We start from the raw sequence: 13,927 nt of genomic DNA on the forward strand, positions 1-13,927 counted from the left end.
AAAATGAGCTCTGTGGTCGTATGACTCCAAAATATCATGAGCAACTCCATCTCTCTCTGAGTTTGTATGGCAGCTTAGAAATGACCATTTTCATGTTACTTGGCATATCCAACTCCTGCATATAATGAAGTTCTTCCATCACATTGCAACATCCTCGTAGAAACAAAGCATAAGCTTGTAGAGCTTTAACGTCCTCTGGTTTTATTGATGGCCAGTTCAGAGCTTTGTTTATATAAGCAGTTACTATTTTGTATTCATTTCCAAAATGTTCCTGCAGAAGACCCTTTGCTACAATGTAGCCACGTTCAGGATCCATATGCTGGCAGCTGCGGACCAGTTCCTTAGGCTGTCCTGCAGTGAACTGCTCCAAATAATACAGACAGTCAGCTTTACTGGCTTTGTTTTCCACTCCTTGTTCAAACGCTTTAATGAAAGCTTTATATTGAAATGGATCTCCTTCAAACACAGGAATGTCTCGTGGTGGTAAAGACAGTAGACGCTGTTGATGCACAAGTGCAGCAGTTATTTCATTTTGCTTATGCATAATAGTGACAACATCTCCATTTTGAACTTGATCAGTTTGATGATTTATCCTTTGTCTGGTTTGATTTCCACAAACAGTTGTTACATCATGTTGCAAAACATGTGAATTTTGTAAGTCCATTTGATCATGTGCATCAAAATACTGCTTGCTCATAGAACTTTTCATTTCAGTCTGTTTTGGTCGCACATCCATTGTTTGCAGTTTGGTTTGTGTTGGTACTGCATTTCTTTGCTGCGTTACTTTACATGCTGCAGGATAGTAATCCTTTGCCATGACATTAAGAGTTTTATCTGATGTCAGTTTCCTTTTTTCCCCTTCAAAATAAGAGTTCATTCCGTCAGTTGGTGCACGGGAAAGACACTGTTCATCAGAAGCCTGCAGAACTGCCAACTTTGCAGTAGACGCAGCTAGCTCAGTTTCTAGCTCAAACTGTTCCTTTTTCCTTTTTATCAGTTGCTCCTGTTCCTCCAGTGCATGACGTTCCTTCAAAACAGCCATTCTTGCAACCAGTGCAGCTCGCTCTGCTGCAGCTTTTATTTGTGCAGAGGAAGTTGTACTTGTCCGATTGCTGGTAACACTTTTGTTGTAATGTTTACTCACATTGGAAACACTATCATTAGGCCTAATATCATCGTTATCCAACCCATGATTAATATCAGCACCACTAATTAAATGACCAGCACTTTCATTTTTAGGTTCATCATTTTCTTTTGATTTAACCCACCTTTTCACATTTTCAGCAAATTCATCAGTGAACAACATTTTTGCTTTAAACCATATTTCATGTTTTTCTTTCTCCTCAACCGGCAATAAATTCATTAATGAATCATGCATGCATCTTATTTCAACACACAAGTCAATGTACCCATCAAGAGACGTTTGAACTTCTGAAACCAAACCATTTTGCATCAACTCTTGTATCTTTTTCCTTAAACTGCTAGCTTTATTTAGCTTAGCCTTTCTACTAGCTTGCAATCGATCTAACCGATCAGCAATTGCTTTAGCAGAAAGTTTAACCACTCGTTTGCCCGTTTGTGTGTCACAACTGCTGGTCAGAAAGTCCTGTTTGTCAGCAGTAGATGGCGCACTAGCACCCGCTGGTAAATCCACGTCCGCTATGCAATCTTCCATAATAAAAGTCCGTCAGTCAATAGATTGCAACCAGTTAATTGATACAAAGTTAATTGTTCCTCCACTTCAGCAACCAATGCATTGGATTTATGCCATTATGTGTGCACACGTTTAGATTTAGATTCAGATGGCCATCTTAATAAGTGTAGCGCTACACATACCTATTCGATGCATGCATTTCAAATCCAGCAACAAGGAAATCCAGGTGTCCTCCTGAACGCCGATCCTGTCCGACGTCACCCCAGGCTGCAGATGAGCTGATGCCAATCAGCTGACGCTCCGTTCCCAACAAACAGGCTCCGTCTGCGTCCCTCGTCGTAGACAAACGCCATCCAAAGTTCCTTTCCCACGATCAGTTCTTGTCATAAACAATTTTTGACTTTTATATAGAGGCTAAGCCAAAGCTTTAAGCCCCTGAGGTGGTACACCGGGGTAAAGTTGACACGCCGATCACTTATCCGCTGATTGAAATGAGAGCCGTCCTTGATGTTAGTCCAGTTCATCCATTTATTTCCATGACTCGGCAATCATCATCTTATTTCCTTTGTACAACAAGTCATTCCTCTAACATGTTGTCAATAACACCTCTAACATAGTTCCAGCGATCCACACAGCATTCATTCAATAGCATTGCGTCACGTTAATATTGCGTTGTGTTGTGTTGCGTTGCGGTCAAAAATTGTTTCCCCCTTTCGGGTGGAACACACCTCCTGTCATCAACACCGCATGCTACCTAAATAGACAGCTGACAGATCATGTGACCCAAACCATTTAGAATACAGAAAGGCACAATCTGCTCCTACATCCATTATATGTTCCATTATTGGAAGATGAAAGTGCTCAATTATGAATAATTTGTCAAATAAACATGTTATTTCTATATGTGAAGTTAAAAAAAACTGTTCCAAACTGTAGATAAAAAATATTCACTCACATTTTTATTTAATAAAGATGTTATTGTTTATATGAATGGTCAATGTTTTCTTAAACATACTATTATCTGAATGTTCGAGTGTTTAAAACTTTAAGTCAAATATTTGTATCATGTATTTATTTCAGTATTTATTTAATTATATTTACTTTGATGGGTTGTAGTGTGTCTACATTAATGTTTGACATATATGAAAAACACACGGCAATGATATTAAATAAATACTGTAATAAATAAACTAATTCATGATTTCCACAACATTTATTTTTAAAATTCTGAAAACATGGAAGTAATTAGAAAAAAGAAATTAATGAATGTATTTCTGATATTGTGTTTTTTACGCCTATTTACTGTATTATTGAACTGTTTGCACTCAATGCTGATATTTAAATGTCTCTAAATACCTTCAAAACAAATTAAAACAGGAAAAATAAGTTGACGAGCTTGTATTCTAACTTCACACACTCTTAGATAATAACGTGAACGCAACATGATACGTCATATTGACGTAAGCCAATAGCTTTTCGAGGAGGTGTGGCTTAATAAACTCGTCGACCCTTTTCCGGCTGACAGTCTCTGTTGCTGAGCCTCAGTCCACTAACAAGCTGTTAAAGCGGAGAGTTTTCGCCTGTTGGGTTGGGAGCGGGACGGTTTCATGATGTTTATCATTACTGACTGACCTTCCTGCTGAAAGCGGCTTTGTTTCATCTGCTGAAGCTCCCAGCTGAGCTGTCAGAGGGCAGGAGGTGTAGGAGGAAGAAGAGTCACTGCATTTCAAAGGCCGCCATGAGTTTTTACAAGCACAGAATTACTTTCTATCTGTGGATAATAGCAATTAAACACAAATGGGTAGAAATCCACCGACATAACTTGGATAATAATGGATTGTTTAAGAAATTGTAGTTGATTTGATTATCAAACAGCCTACTTTCAGCTGAATTTATATTTTTACATTGACAAATGTGAGAACAAAGGAAACCTGTCCGCATGTCTCAAATACAGGGCCTCCGTTTTATCTCCAACTGCTATTGGATACAATGTAGGTTTCCCTGGCCTATCACAGGACACCACACTCTGAGACCCAAACATCGGCTTCGGTGATTGGTCGAAACGTTTGGCGCCTCTTCAATCTGCTGTAGCCGGAGTGGGCGGCGAGTGCGAGACGGTGAACAGTTTGAACCTGCTCCGCGTCGAGGCGGAAATATTGAAAATAAACTGTTCGGTTTCAGAAAGGACGGAGTTAAATGACAGCAGTGTCCATCAAAACAAGCATCAGTGTTATCGCAAAAGGTCCACATTGAGGCGTGGGAACGGAAGCTTTTGCTGTTTAACGGACGGTCGGTGTTGTAAAGCCGGCTGTCGCGCTCAGAATCGCTGCCTCCTGCTGAGCTAACTGCTAACTAGCCGCGGAGCTAACGCTTCGGCTAAGCTCCCACACAAAGAACCGCTCTCCCAGTGTTCGTCGTGTTTACCCGGAATCACTGCGCTGAATGAGGCCAGAGCCTGTCGTCCAGGTGAGAGGAGCTGTCAGTGATGGGTTTGCTTGTTTTCGCCGAGTTTCATGAGGTCCAAACGGCCCAAGCTGTTCTTGGTGCTTTGTTAACTGACCAACTGCTAGTTAGCACGCCGGGGTGTTCGAGACAAATTCGTACCCTTGTATTTATTAATTAACCAGAAAAACGCTGCAGAGTTCAGTTAAATATATAAACATCGTGATTTAACTTCACTTTACTGTATTTAACTTCTTTAAGTTGTTTGCAAAAAGAGGAAACCATATTTTTAGGGGTTACTGAGCACGATATCAAGCTAAAGCTTCCTGGTTTTGTTTGGAAAGTTCACCTTGAAACTATCTGACAGGTTTTCTCAATTTTAGATACTTTTCACCTCACGGGGCGGTCAGACATTTCCTTTGTGGAGTTTGATTGTTTCAATCAGCTGTAGCTGTGAGAAATGAATCCTTATTTTCTTTACTTTTGATCTGTGAGGCTGATCAAGTCAGTAAAAACATGTCAGCCTGCCACTTTAAACCTGCTGGTAAATAACCATCATTTTAAAGAAACGATCAGAATCCTGCTTCATAGTAATTATCATGTGGGGAATAATTAATAACTGGCTTTGACTGTAATTTCATACATTCTGATTCAGTCCCAGCAGATTATTATTCACATTAGTAAAATTAGTTTCCTGTCCAAGGAAACCCAGTTTATGGCATCAAGTCACCAGTTCCTCCTGACCAGTTTGATTTTGACATTTTAATTCATCAACAGTAAGCATTGTAAAGCTCTCTAGAGGTTAGAAACACCTTATTCAGGGCGTTGTTTACATGTTTTTAATGAAATAGAAATGTATTAATTATAAATTCACAGTAAACATTTGATGTGACATCATGAATGGTCCAACTGAATTTTTTATTTTTAAATGAGAAGCTGCATACCAGTATATCTCCAGTTTGATTTGTTGTTAAACTGAAGTGATTAGTTAACTAGTAACTAGGTAATTACTTCCTGTATGATTTCACAATGTTGGGAAACCATGTAGTTGCTATAATATTGTTAGATATCGAGATATTCTAGGTTCATCTTTGACTCGCCTGCCTTTCTCTGCAGATCAGTTCAAACATTTTTATCCCAAAATAAAATTAAATCTCATAACTCAAATGTTCCAAATATCTTCAGTCGTTAAGGATTGTGATGCTGCGGGCAGGATGGATCTCCAGCAGCAGTCAGTGTTGCAACGAACCAGAAGACGCCTGAACGTCTCACCATTCAGGCAGCAGAGACGATATCCCACAGTAACACGTCCAGTTGTCAGCCAGCGCTGCTAATCCACATCCTTTACTTTAAATCTCCATCCGGCCGTATTGTTATTGTTATGAAGATGTTGGATTGGGGATGTGACCCTTTGTCATTATGTTTGAACTTCCTCCTCCTCTGTCTGCATCTATGAATCCTCATTTTCAACGTCTCTGGGGTCAAAGTTCAGTTAATCAGCTGCTTACATTTGTAAAATCACCAGTCGGCTCTTGGATTATAATAGAAAACAAAATGAACCTTTTTTTATGTTGGGCAGCGACTCTTCAGTTGATCTGTGGTTCCTGCAGAAACATGTGGCAGGAAACGTCCTGAAATAAGACGACACTTCCTGCTACACTTCTCATTAGTGCGGAGTGTCTGATATTGGAACAAGCTGCTAAATGTAAATCTAAAACTGAGAAACTTTCTGCTTTAAAGCTCTGTAAACACAGACTTCATGTTTACATGCGTCTCTTTTTAAAATGAAAGTAAAGGCTGAATATGATGTACTTTTCAGAACCAGAATAAAAACTTATCAAGAAATAATTTTATTCTGTTAAATTAATCAAAACTGAAAACTCCCATCTTTTCAGAATCTTGAATGCAGCATGTTTGATTTCTTTTTGTTTTTCCACATATAAAATTCCAACACATTAAAAACATTTGTGAAGAATCGACAGAAGTTACTTTAATTTAACTCGTCTCTATGTTGCAGTTTTCAGGTTTATTGACTGCAGTCCAGAAAAACATGAAAACTTTCGTTATCTTGGTGCTGATGGGAATCTGATGGTCCAATCCATTTTATTTATAAAGCACATAAAAAAAACCCTAAAGAAACAATATTTTTACCCAAAGTGCTGTACAATAGTGACAGATAAAAACAAGATGATGAAATAAAAATATTAAAATCAGAATAAAGGGTCTAAAGCCGTTATAAACAGTAAACCAAGCAGCTGCTGCTCCTCTGACGTGCAGACATGAATCGACTCGTATCTCATTCCAACCAAACGGCCAGACGGAGTTAAAGAGGAGCAGCAAAAGCAAACGAGGTGGATTAGCAGAGCTAGCTAACATCTGATGGGTTCATCCAGGTTATTGTCTTTGCTGAAACTAATGCAGCAGCAGTCTTCAGTCAGAGGCCTCCTCATGTTTGTTGCCATCCTGACTGCTGCAGGAAATCCTTTTGAACCCAGTTAAAAACTGAAGAGATGTTCTTCACTTCGAAGAGGAATTTGGGGATTTTAATACGACGAGATGTTTTCATAGCTCATGTGAACACCTGTCTTTCCTCTCTTTAGTAAATGTGAAGTGTGTGTGTGTGTGTGTGTGCGCAGGGCGATCATGGTGCTGACAGGGAAGCGTTCGGATAAAGGTCCAGCCTGCTGGAAGAGGAGGGTGAAGTCTGAGTACATGAGGCTCCGGCAGCAGAAACGCTTCAGACGAGCCGACGAGGTCAAGGTGGGTTCACACTCTGACCTCTGACCTCTAAAAGGATTCAGGCAGGTTATTAATAACCTCCTCTGCTGCAGAGCATGTTCAACTCCAACCGTCAGAAGATCGTGGAGCGGACGGACACTCTGAACCAGGAGTGGAAGACGCGGCGGATCCAGCCGGTCCACATCATGACGTCGGTCAGCTCGCTGCGCGCCTCCAGAGAGGTGAGCCGCCTTCCTGCTGACGGCGAGCGCCGACCTGACCGTGACCCTGACGTTCTCCTCTCCCCTCAGTGCACCGTGGAGAGCGGCTTCTCCGAGTTCCCGCGGCAGGTCATCCCCCTGAAGACGCTGAACGCCGTGGCCTCGGTTCCGGTCATGTACTCCTGGTCGCCGCTGCAGCAGAACTTCATGGTGCGAGCAGCTTCCTGTGGTCACGGCGCCGTTTCCTCCTGGGCCGTCTGTAACTCTGGCTCTCCTTCAGGTGGAGGACGAGACGGTGCTGCACAACATCCCCTACATGGGAGACGAGATCCTGGACCAGGACGGCACCTTCATAGAGGAGCTCATCAAGAACTACGACGGCAAAGTCCATGGAGACCGAGGTGAGCGGCTCGTCCTACAGAACCTTCATCTGGTCCGCTGTAAACGGCCGGATCGTCTCCTCTGTCGCTCCAGACCTTTTCCACATTCAGCAGAACCCAGAATGCCCTGCGCTGTAGTCCACTTCCTGTTTTTGGAGCGGTCTCCGGTCCGCTTGGCGTTCACATGCATTCAGAGGCAAAGAGAGAAATCTCTGACGTTTTTCTCTCCTGTTGTTTTTTTCAGAATGCGGTTTCATCAACGACGAGATCTTCGTGGAGTTGGTCAACTCCATGGTTCAGTACAGCGACAACGAGGATGACGAGGAGGAGGAAGAGCAGGACTTCAAGGTGGAGAAGATGGAGACGTGTGACGGCAAGGATCAGCTGGAGGACGGCAGCAAGGACAGACATGTCGGCAACGAAAGTGAGTCGGCAACTTTCAGCCAATCAGACGCTTTTATCTGCTGCAGCGTTTCTGTTTTCTCTCTGTCTGCCCAGGTTTTGGTCGTTTTCATGATGAAGTGTGTGTGTGTGTGGTTGGGTGTATGTGTGTGTGTGTGTTTGTCGTCCCCAGGTCGGAGCAACAGCGACGCCAACAAGAAGTTCCCGTCTGATAAGATCTTTGAAGCCATCTCCTCCATGTTCCCTGACAAAGGATCCACCGAGGAGCTGAAGGAGAAGTCAGTGAAGTCAGATCCAGACAGTTCAGATGTTTCTGTTTCTATTGTTTCTGATGTTTCTGATCTCCTCCTCCAGGTACAAGGAGCTGACGGAGCAGCAGCTTCCCGGCGCTCTCCCTCCTGAATGCACGCCGAACATCGACGGCCCAAACGCTCGCTCCGTCCAGCGGGAGCAGAGCCTGCACTCCTTCCACACGCTGTTCTGCCGCCGCTGCTTCAAATACGACTGCTTCCTCCACCGTGAGTAAACTCCTTAAGCCCCGCCCTCCCATACCAACATGCAGTCACCATGACAACAGACTCTCCCTCCCAGCTTTCCACGCCACGCCAAACACCTACAAGCGTAAGAACCTGGAGAACCTGGTGAACACGAAGCCGTGCGGCGCCGAATGCTACATGTACCTGGTGCAGGTGAGGCTCCGCCCCCTTGGCCCCTTCAGGTCTGAGGAGCGGCCATTAAACGACGCTCTGCTCTCAGGACGGGATGGCGAGGGAGTATCCGGCCGGCGGCGAGCGCGCCAAGACGCCGTCTAAACGCAGCGTGGGCCGGCGCCGCGGGCGACTGCCCAACAGCAGCAGCCGGCCCGGCACGCCCACCGTTTCCTCGGAAACCAAAGACACGGACAGCGAGCGCGAGGGGAGCAAGGACGACGAGCGAGACAATGACAAGGACGACGAGGACAAGAAGGACGAGACGACCAGCAGCTCAGGTCAGAATCCACCTGGACTTTATTATTTCACAATTTATGTTTTCAGATTTACTTTTTTATTTCTGTACTTATTTGTGTCAAGATTTTTTTTAAGTTTATTTTTTTCAAAATGTATCTCAGGATTTATAAAAAAAAAAAATGTCTTTTGTTTATTTATGGATTTATTTTATTACATTTTTTTGTTAAACTACTTTAAATATTTCTGTTTTCTTTTGAACTTTGTTTTATTTCTTTAGCAGGAATCTGGTTCTGATTTCAGTTTGTTACAAATTCAAGGCATCATAAATTATCTTTAAGTAATTCTTTCATAAAATAGTAAAACAGCAACTAAAATTAAATTAAAATCAGATCCTGGTTAAGTTTATAAATCTTAAAATCAGATTAATTTAATATTAGCGTTCTGGCTTTATTCTGCCAGCGATGCGTTCGAGTGACGCCGTTCCTCTGAGCGCTGCTGGTCGGTTTGTTGTCAGTGAACCTGGTTCTGTCTGCAGAGGGGAACTCTCGCTGCCAGACGCCGGTGAAGATGAAGCTGACCTGCGACCCGGAAGCTGTTGACTGGACTGGCGCCGAGGCGTCTCTGTTCCGGGTTCTGATCGGGACGTACTACGACAACTTCTGCGCCATCGCCCGCCTCATCGGCACCAAGACCTGCAGACAGGTGAGGCGGCGCTCAGCTTCAAACTCAGCTTCCTTTGTGTAGCAAGAAGTTTTTGTTTGAGCTGCTTTCTAAGATGTCGATGACCTTTGACCTCTGCAAACTTCTTTATTAATATCTTTAAAGTTGTAAACTTTTTGCTGCACAAACATTTGAGACCGATTCTGTTAGATTTGAAGAAGATGGGCGATTTCACTCAGGTGAGCCCGACCCGCTCCGGTCCATCAGAACCGGAGCAGCAAACGGACCCTGACGCGTTTCCTGTCCAGGTTTACGAGTTCCGGGTCAAAGAGTCGGCCATCATCGCCCGGGCGCCGGCCGAGGACGAGGACACGCCCCCCAGGAAGAAGAAGAGGAAGCACCGGCTGTGGGCCACGCACTGCAGGAAGATCCAGCTGAAGAAAGGTCAGAACCGCCCCGCCAGGCCACAGCAGAACCCAGACAGAACCCGTAGCGCTGAGTGTGTGTTGTGCTGCAGACGGGTCGTCCAATCACGTGTACAACTACCAGCCGTGTGACCATCCGCGGCAACCCTGCGACTCGTCCTGCCCCTGCGTCACCGCGCAGAACTTCTGCGAGAAGTTCTGCCAGTGCAGCTCCGAGTGTAAGCACACGCCCCGTTCTGCCGGGCCCGGTTCTGCCGGGCCGGGTTTTGAGCCGGTGTCCTGTCTCCGCAGGTCAGAACCGCTTCCCGGGTTGCCGGTGCAAAGCCCAGTGCAACACCAAGCAGTGCCCCTGTTACCTGGCGGTGCGGGAATGCGACCCGGACCTGTGCCTGACCTGCGGTGCCGCCGACCACTGGGACAGCAAGAACGTGTCCTGCAAGAACTGCTCCATCCAGCGCGGCGCCAAGAAGGTGAGGCCCGGTTCTGCAGAACCTTCTGAGGCTGTAATCGGACCCTAACCGGTGGTTCTGGTCGCAGCACCTGCTGCTGGCGCCGTCCGACGTGGCCGGGTGGGGAATCTTCATCAAGGAGCCGGTCCAGAAGAACGAGTTCATCTCCGAGTACTGTGGAGAGGTGAGGCCTGCAGCAGAACCAGAACCAGAACCTGGACTGGACTCTGAGTTCTGGTTCTGGCTGGGAAACGATTCTGATGCACCGAGAAACTTTCACTTTGTCTCTGAGTTATTCACTTTGTGTTCGCTGAAAGTTTTATTCATCCGGTAGTCTGTCCATTCATTCATTCATCTGTCCATTATTCATCCATTCATTCCTTCATCCTTCTTTCCGTCCTTCAGTTTCTGGTTTCCAAGGTTTCCACATCTAAATCTTGACCATCAGGTCGACCCTCATGCTGAGGTTAAAGGTCATTAGAGGTGGTTGTGGGTTGAGGACAGCAGCAGGTTCTGGAGCGGACGGGTCGTGTTCGGTGATCTGGACTCTGGTCCTGGTATCTTCATCTTTCTGTCTCCTGCAGATCATCTCTCAGGACGAAGCCGACCGCCGAGGGAAGGTTTACGATAAATACATGTGCAGCTTCCTCTTCAACCTCAACAACGGTAAGAACCCGGCAGAACCAGCCAGAACCGACCGGGTCATCTCAGACTGTGACCCGGTTTCATCTTTCCTCCTCCAGACTTCGTTGTCGACGCCACGAGGAAAGGCAACAAGATCCGCTTCGCCAATCACTCTGTAAACCCAAACTGCTATGCAAAAGGTAGGCCGGTCAGAACCGCAGCGGACGGGTTCTGTTGGTGGTTCTGCTGTAACTCGGTCCGATCTCTGCAGTGATGATGGTCAACGGGGATCACAGGATCGGGATCTTCGCCAAGAGAGCCATCCAGACCGGAGAGGAGCTGTTCTTCGACTACAGGTCGGTCAGCAGAACTTCGACCCAAACGGATTTATACCGACCAAAACACGGATATCGGATCTTCATGTAGCGAGAAAAAGCTCGTCTAAAAGAAATATTATTCTCTACCGCAACAAAACTCACTTCCAACACCGAGCAACTAACTGGGAAAACATAAATAAACCAGAATTTCCACAGCAGGCACAGAGCAACACGATCAGTACGACTTTTCAAATTAAAAGCCCAAACTCTCCTCTGTCCAGCGGTACCAGCATCGCCGCTCTAAAAAATAACTTCATTTATAAAGTTTAAAATAAATACATATTTACTTCATGTTAAAGTAAATATCCCCACCGGCTGCATCAGTGATGATTATTGATCGATTAGAAAACCCCGACGTTCCCTTTGCTGTGATTGGTGAACGACGATTTTACGTGATTTCAGTGAACGCCCCATGATTCCATCCCAGTCAGGAAATGGGAACCGTGACTGGAGCTGAGAGCGTTTTTATTCTCTGAACTTTAACTCTTATTGTCATAAAATCCATGTTTTAATGGTGAGCAGAAAAAAGTCAGATTTCATAAAGTGTCTTTAAAATTAAAGATGTTTTTAAAACTGGATGTTGGCTTTAAAACATCAAACGGCGCCAAGATGGCTGACATGGAGGTTTATGAATAAATGTTCTGGATTTTAACTGAATCGTTTCAAAGGAATATTCACATCATAAATTAAATATCATGTTGATTTTAAACCTCATTTTGACACCAGAACCATCCAGCTGAACCTTTTGGATCCGAACGTTTTATTTAATTTTATAAATTTAAAAAGATTGAGGATTAAATCTGTTCTGATCTCTGAGCTGCAGGATCAGAACCTAAAATCAAAAATCATTATTGAGTTTATTAACTCAGGATTGTAACATTTTTACCTTTAAAAAGCCTCTTAAATTCATTTATATTTAAATTGTTTTCTGATTTTTCAGATTTTTCTCATGTGGTTTTATTTCTGCTTATTAAAAGTTTTTTAGTCTTTAATCCTTTGAGCTGCTGAAGTTTCTTTTGTTTTGTTGTTTTTGTTTTGAATCTGCGTCTCGTTTTGATGATGTCATCGTGTCTCCGCCTCCAGGTACAGCCAGGCCGACGCCCTGAAGTACGTCGGCATCGAGCGCGAGATGGAGATCGCCTGAACCGGACCTGCGGTTCTGACCCGGACGCCTTAGACCCAAACGAAACAAACTTCTCTTCAGGAAACTTTTTCTCTGCGTTTATTTTATTTCCCGTCAACAAGCGCTCCTCTCCGGTCCGGACGTTCGGACCCAACCGGAACCAAAAGTCGACTCTCGGGACCAAAACTCCTCCACCAGCAGCGCCAGGGTTCTGTTCACGACCCGGACGGACCCAACACTGCCAAACCAAACAAGTCCTGATCCAGTTAGACTGTCGGATCAGAACCACAGACTGAACACTGGCAATGTGCTCAGGTCGTTTCACACCAGCAAACCTGGTTCTGGTTCTGGTGCTACCCGGTCTAAACCTCCAGAACCAGAACCTCCTCCGCTCTCCCCTACCTGGACCTTCTGATGGTGCTTCAGTCCGGGTTCTGCAGAACCGCAGACTTCTTCCTGTCGGGTCAACCGGACCTGGTACTGATCCAGAACCGCTGACCGGACCTCCTGGTGGTTCTGTGCATGTTTGTGTTTTATCATGATTCTGTTTGGAGAAGCTGGGAACGGTTTGTTGGTGACGGATCAGAACCGGCCCGGTTCTGTCACCTGGTGCTCAATTTTAGTTTTTTTAAATCCAGGTTCTGATTCTTCACGGGACGAGGAACCGGACCCCTAAGTTCTGTTTGGTTCTGGTCCGGTTTGGATCAGAACCGGATCAGAACCAAACCCTCAGCTGGTGAAACAGCAGAACCTTTATTGTTGTTTCTGTTTTTGTGCAAATGAAATAGTCAAAAGTTGTTGTCATGGCGATGGATTCTTTAAGCCAGCTGACTGACGGTGTGCAGCGACGTGTGTGGGAGGGGCTGTTACCATAGCAACAGTAATGCCAGGGTTTCCTTTTTAACGGGTTTGAACCGGTTCTGACCCGGTTCGTTGGATTTAATCCTTTTTTGTTCTTTTTTTTTTCTTTCTGCCGATCATGGACGGTTTGTTTCTGTTTCGGGTCAGGAGGTTCTGGACGTCCGACCAGAACCGCAGCATGCTCTGCTACCGGACCAGAACATTCCTCCAGAACTGTCCGGAGCTCCTCCTGTAGAATCACGTCGCTGGTGCTGAGCCGGGTCGGGTTCCGAACAGAACCCGACCCGTTAAACTTCAGGTTCTTCTTCTGCTGACGCCGGTGCTGATTTTTTTTTTTTTTTATGTTTATTGGGATTCTGCAGATTAAAAATATTCTGAATGGTTCTTCTTCTCTGGTTTTTTTCTGCTCTGGTCCGTTCGGGTTTAGAGAAAGATTTGGTTCCGGATGTCTGAACCCGTCCTGATCAGAACCGGTCCAACATTTGCAACTATCTGACAAACACACATTTTCATAACATTTAGCTCCACACTTCAAAGATTTCTAAAGTTCATCTTTCGGCCAGCTTCCTACGGTTGGTTGCCATGGTAACGGCGTTGAAGCGGTTTGGTAAAACTGGGGAAAGTTACGGTGAAAATGGGCCGAT

General features: G+C 44.8%; 2 protein-coding genes across 36 annotated transcripts in view; one reads left to right on the top strand and one right to left on the bottom strand.

Annotated features, from left to right (window-relative positions):
* Positions 1 to 13,927, bottom strand: part of LOC114136418 (NACHT, LRR and PYD domains-containing protein 3-like) — a 476,176-nt gene that overhangs the window by 170,493 nt on the left and 291,756 nt on the right. The gene's annotated exons all lie outside the window — the stretch shown is intronic.
* Positions 3,771 to 13,219, top strand: ezh2 (enhancer of zeste 2 polycomb repressive complex 2 subunit). The gene is made up of 19 exons (XM_028004412.1): positions 3,771 to 4,120; positions 6,733 to 6,856; positions 6,928 to 7,056; positions 7,126 to 7,245; positions 7,316 to 7,436; positions 7,660 to 7,839; positions 7,990 to 8,095; positions 8,172 to 8,335; positions 8,409 to 8,506; positions 8,574 to 8,805; positions 9,300 to 9,466; positions 9,733 to 9,868; positions 9,942 to 10,067; positions 10,141 to 10,319; positions 10,387 to 10,482; positions 10,883 to 10,964; positions 11,042 to 11,122; positions 11,194 to 11,278; positions 12,383 to 13,219. Exons 2-19 carry the CDS (start codon positions 6,740 to 6,742, stop codon positions 12,441 to 12,443), a joined length of 2,280 nt encoding a protein of 759 aa, XP_027860213.1. The 5' UTR covers positions 3,771 to 4,120; positions 6,733 to 6,739; the 3' UTR covers positions 12,444 to 13,219.

The sequence above is a fragment of the Xiphophorus couchianus genome, chromosome 21 (assembly GCF_001444195.1).
Source record: "Xiphophorus couchianus chromosome 21, X_couchianus-1.0, whole genome shotgun sequence".
NCBI classification, from domain to species: Eukaryota; Metazoa; Chordata; class Actinopteri; order Cyprinodontiformes; family Poeciliidae; genus Xiphophorus; species Xiphophorus couchianus.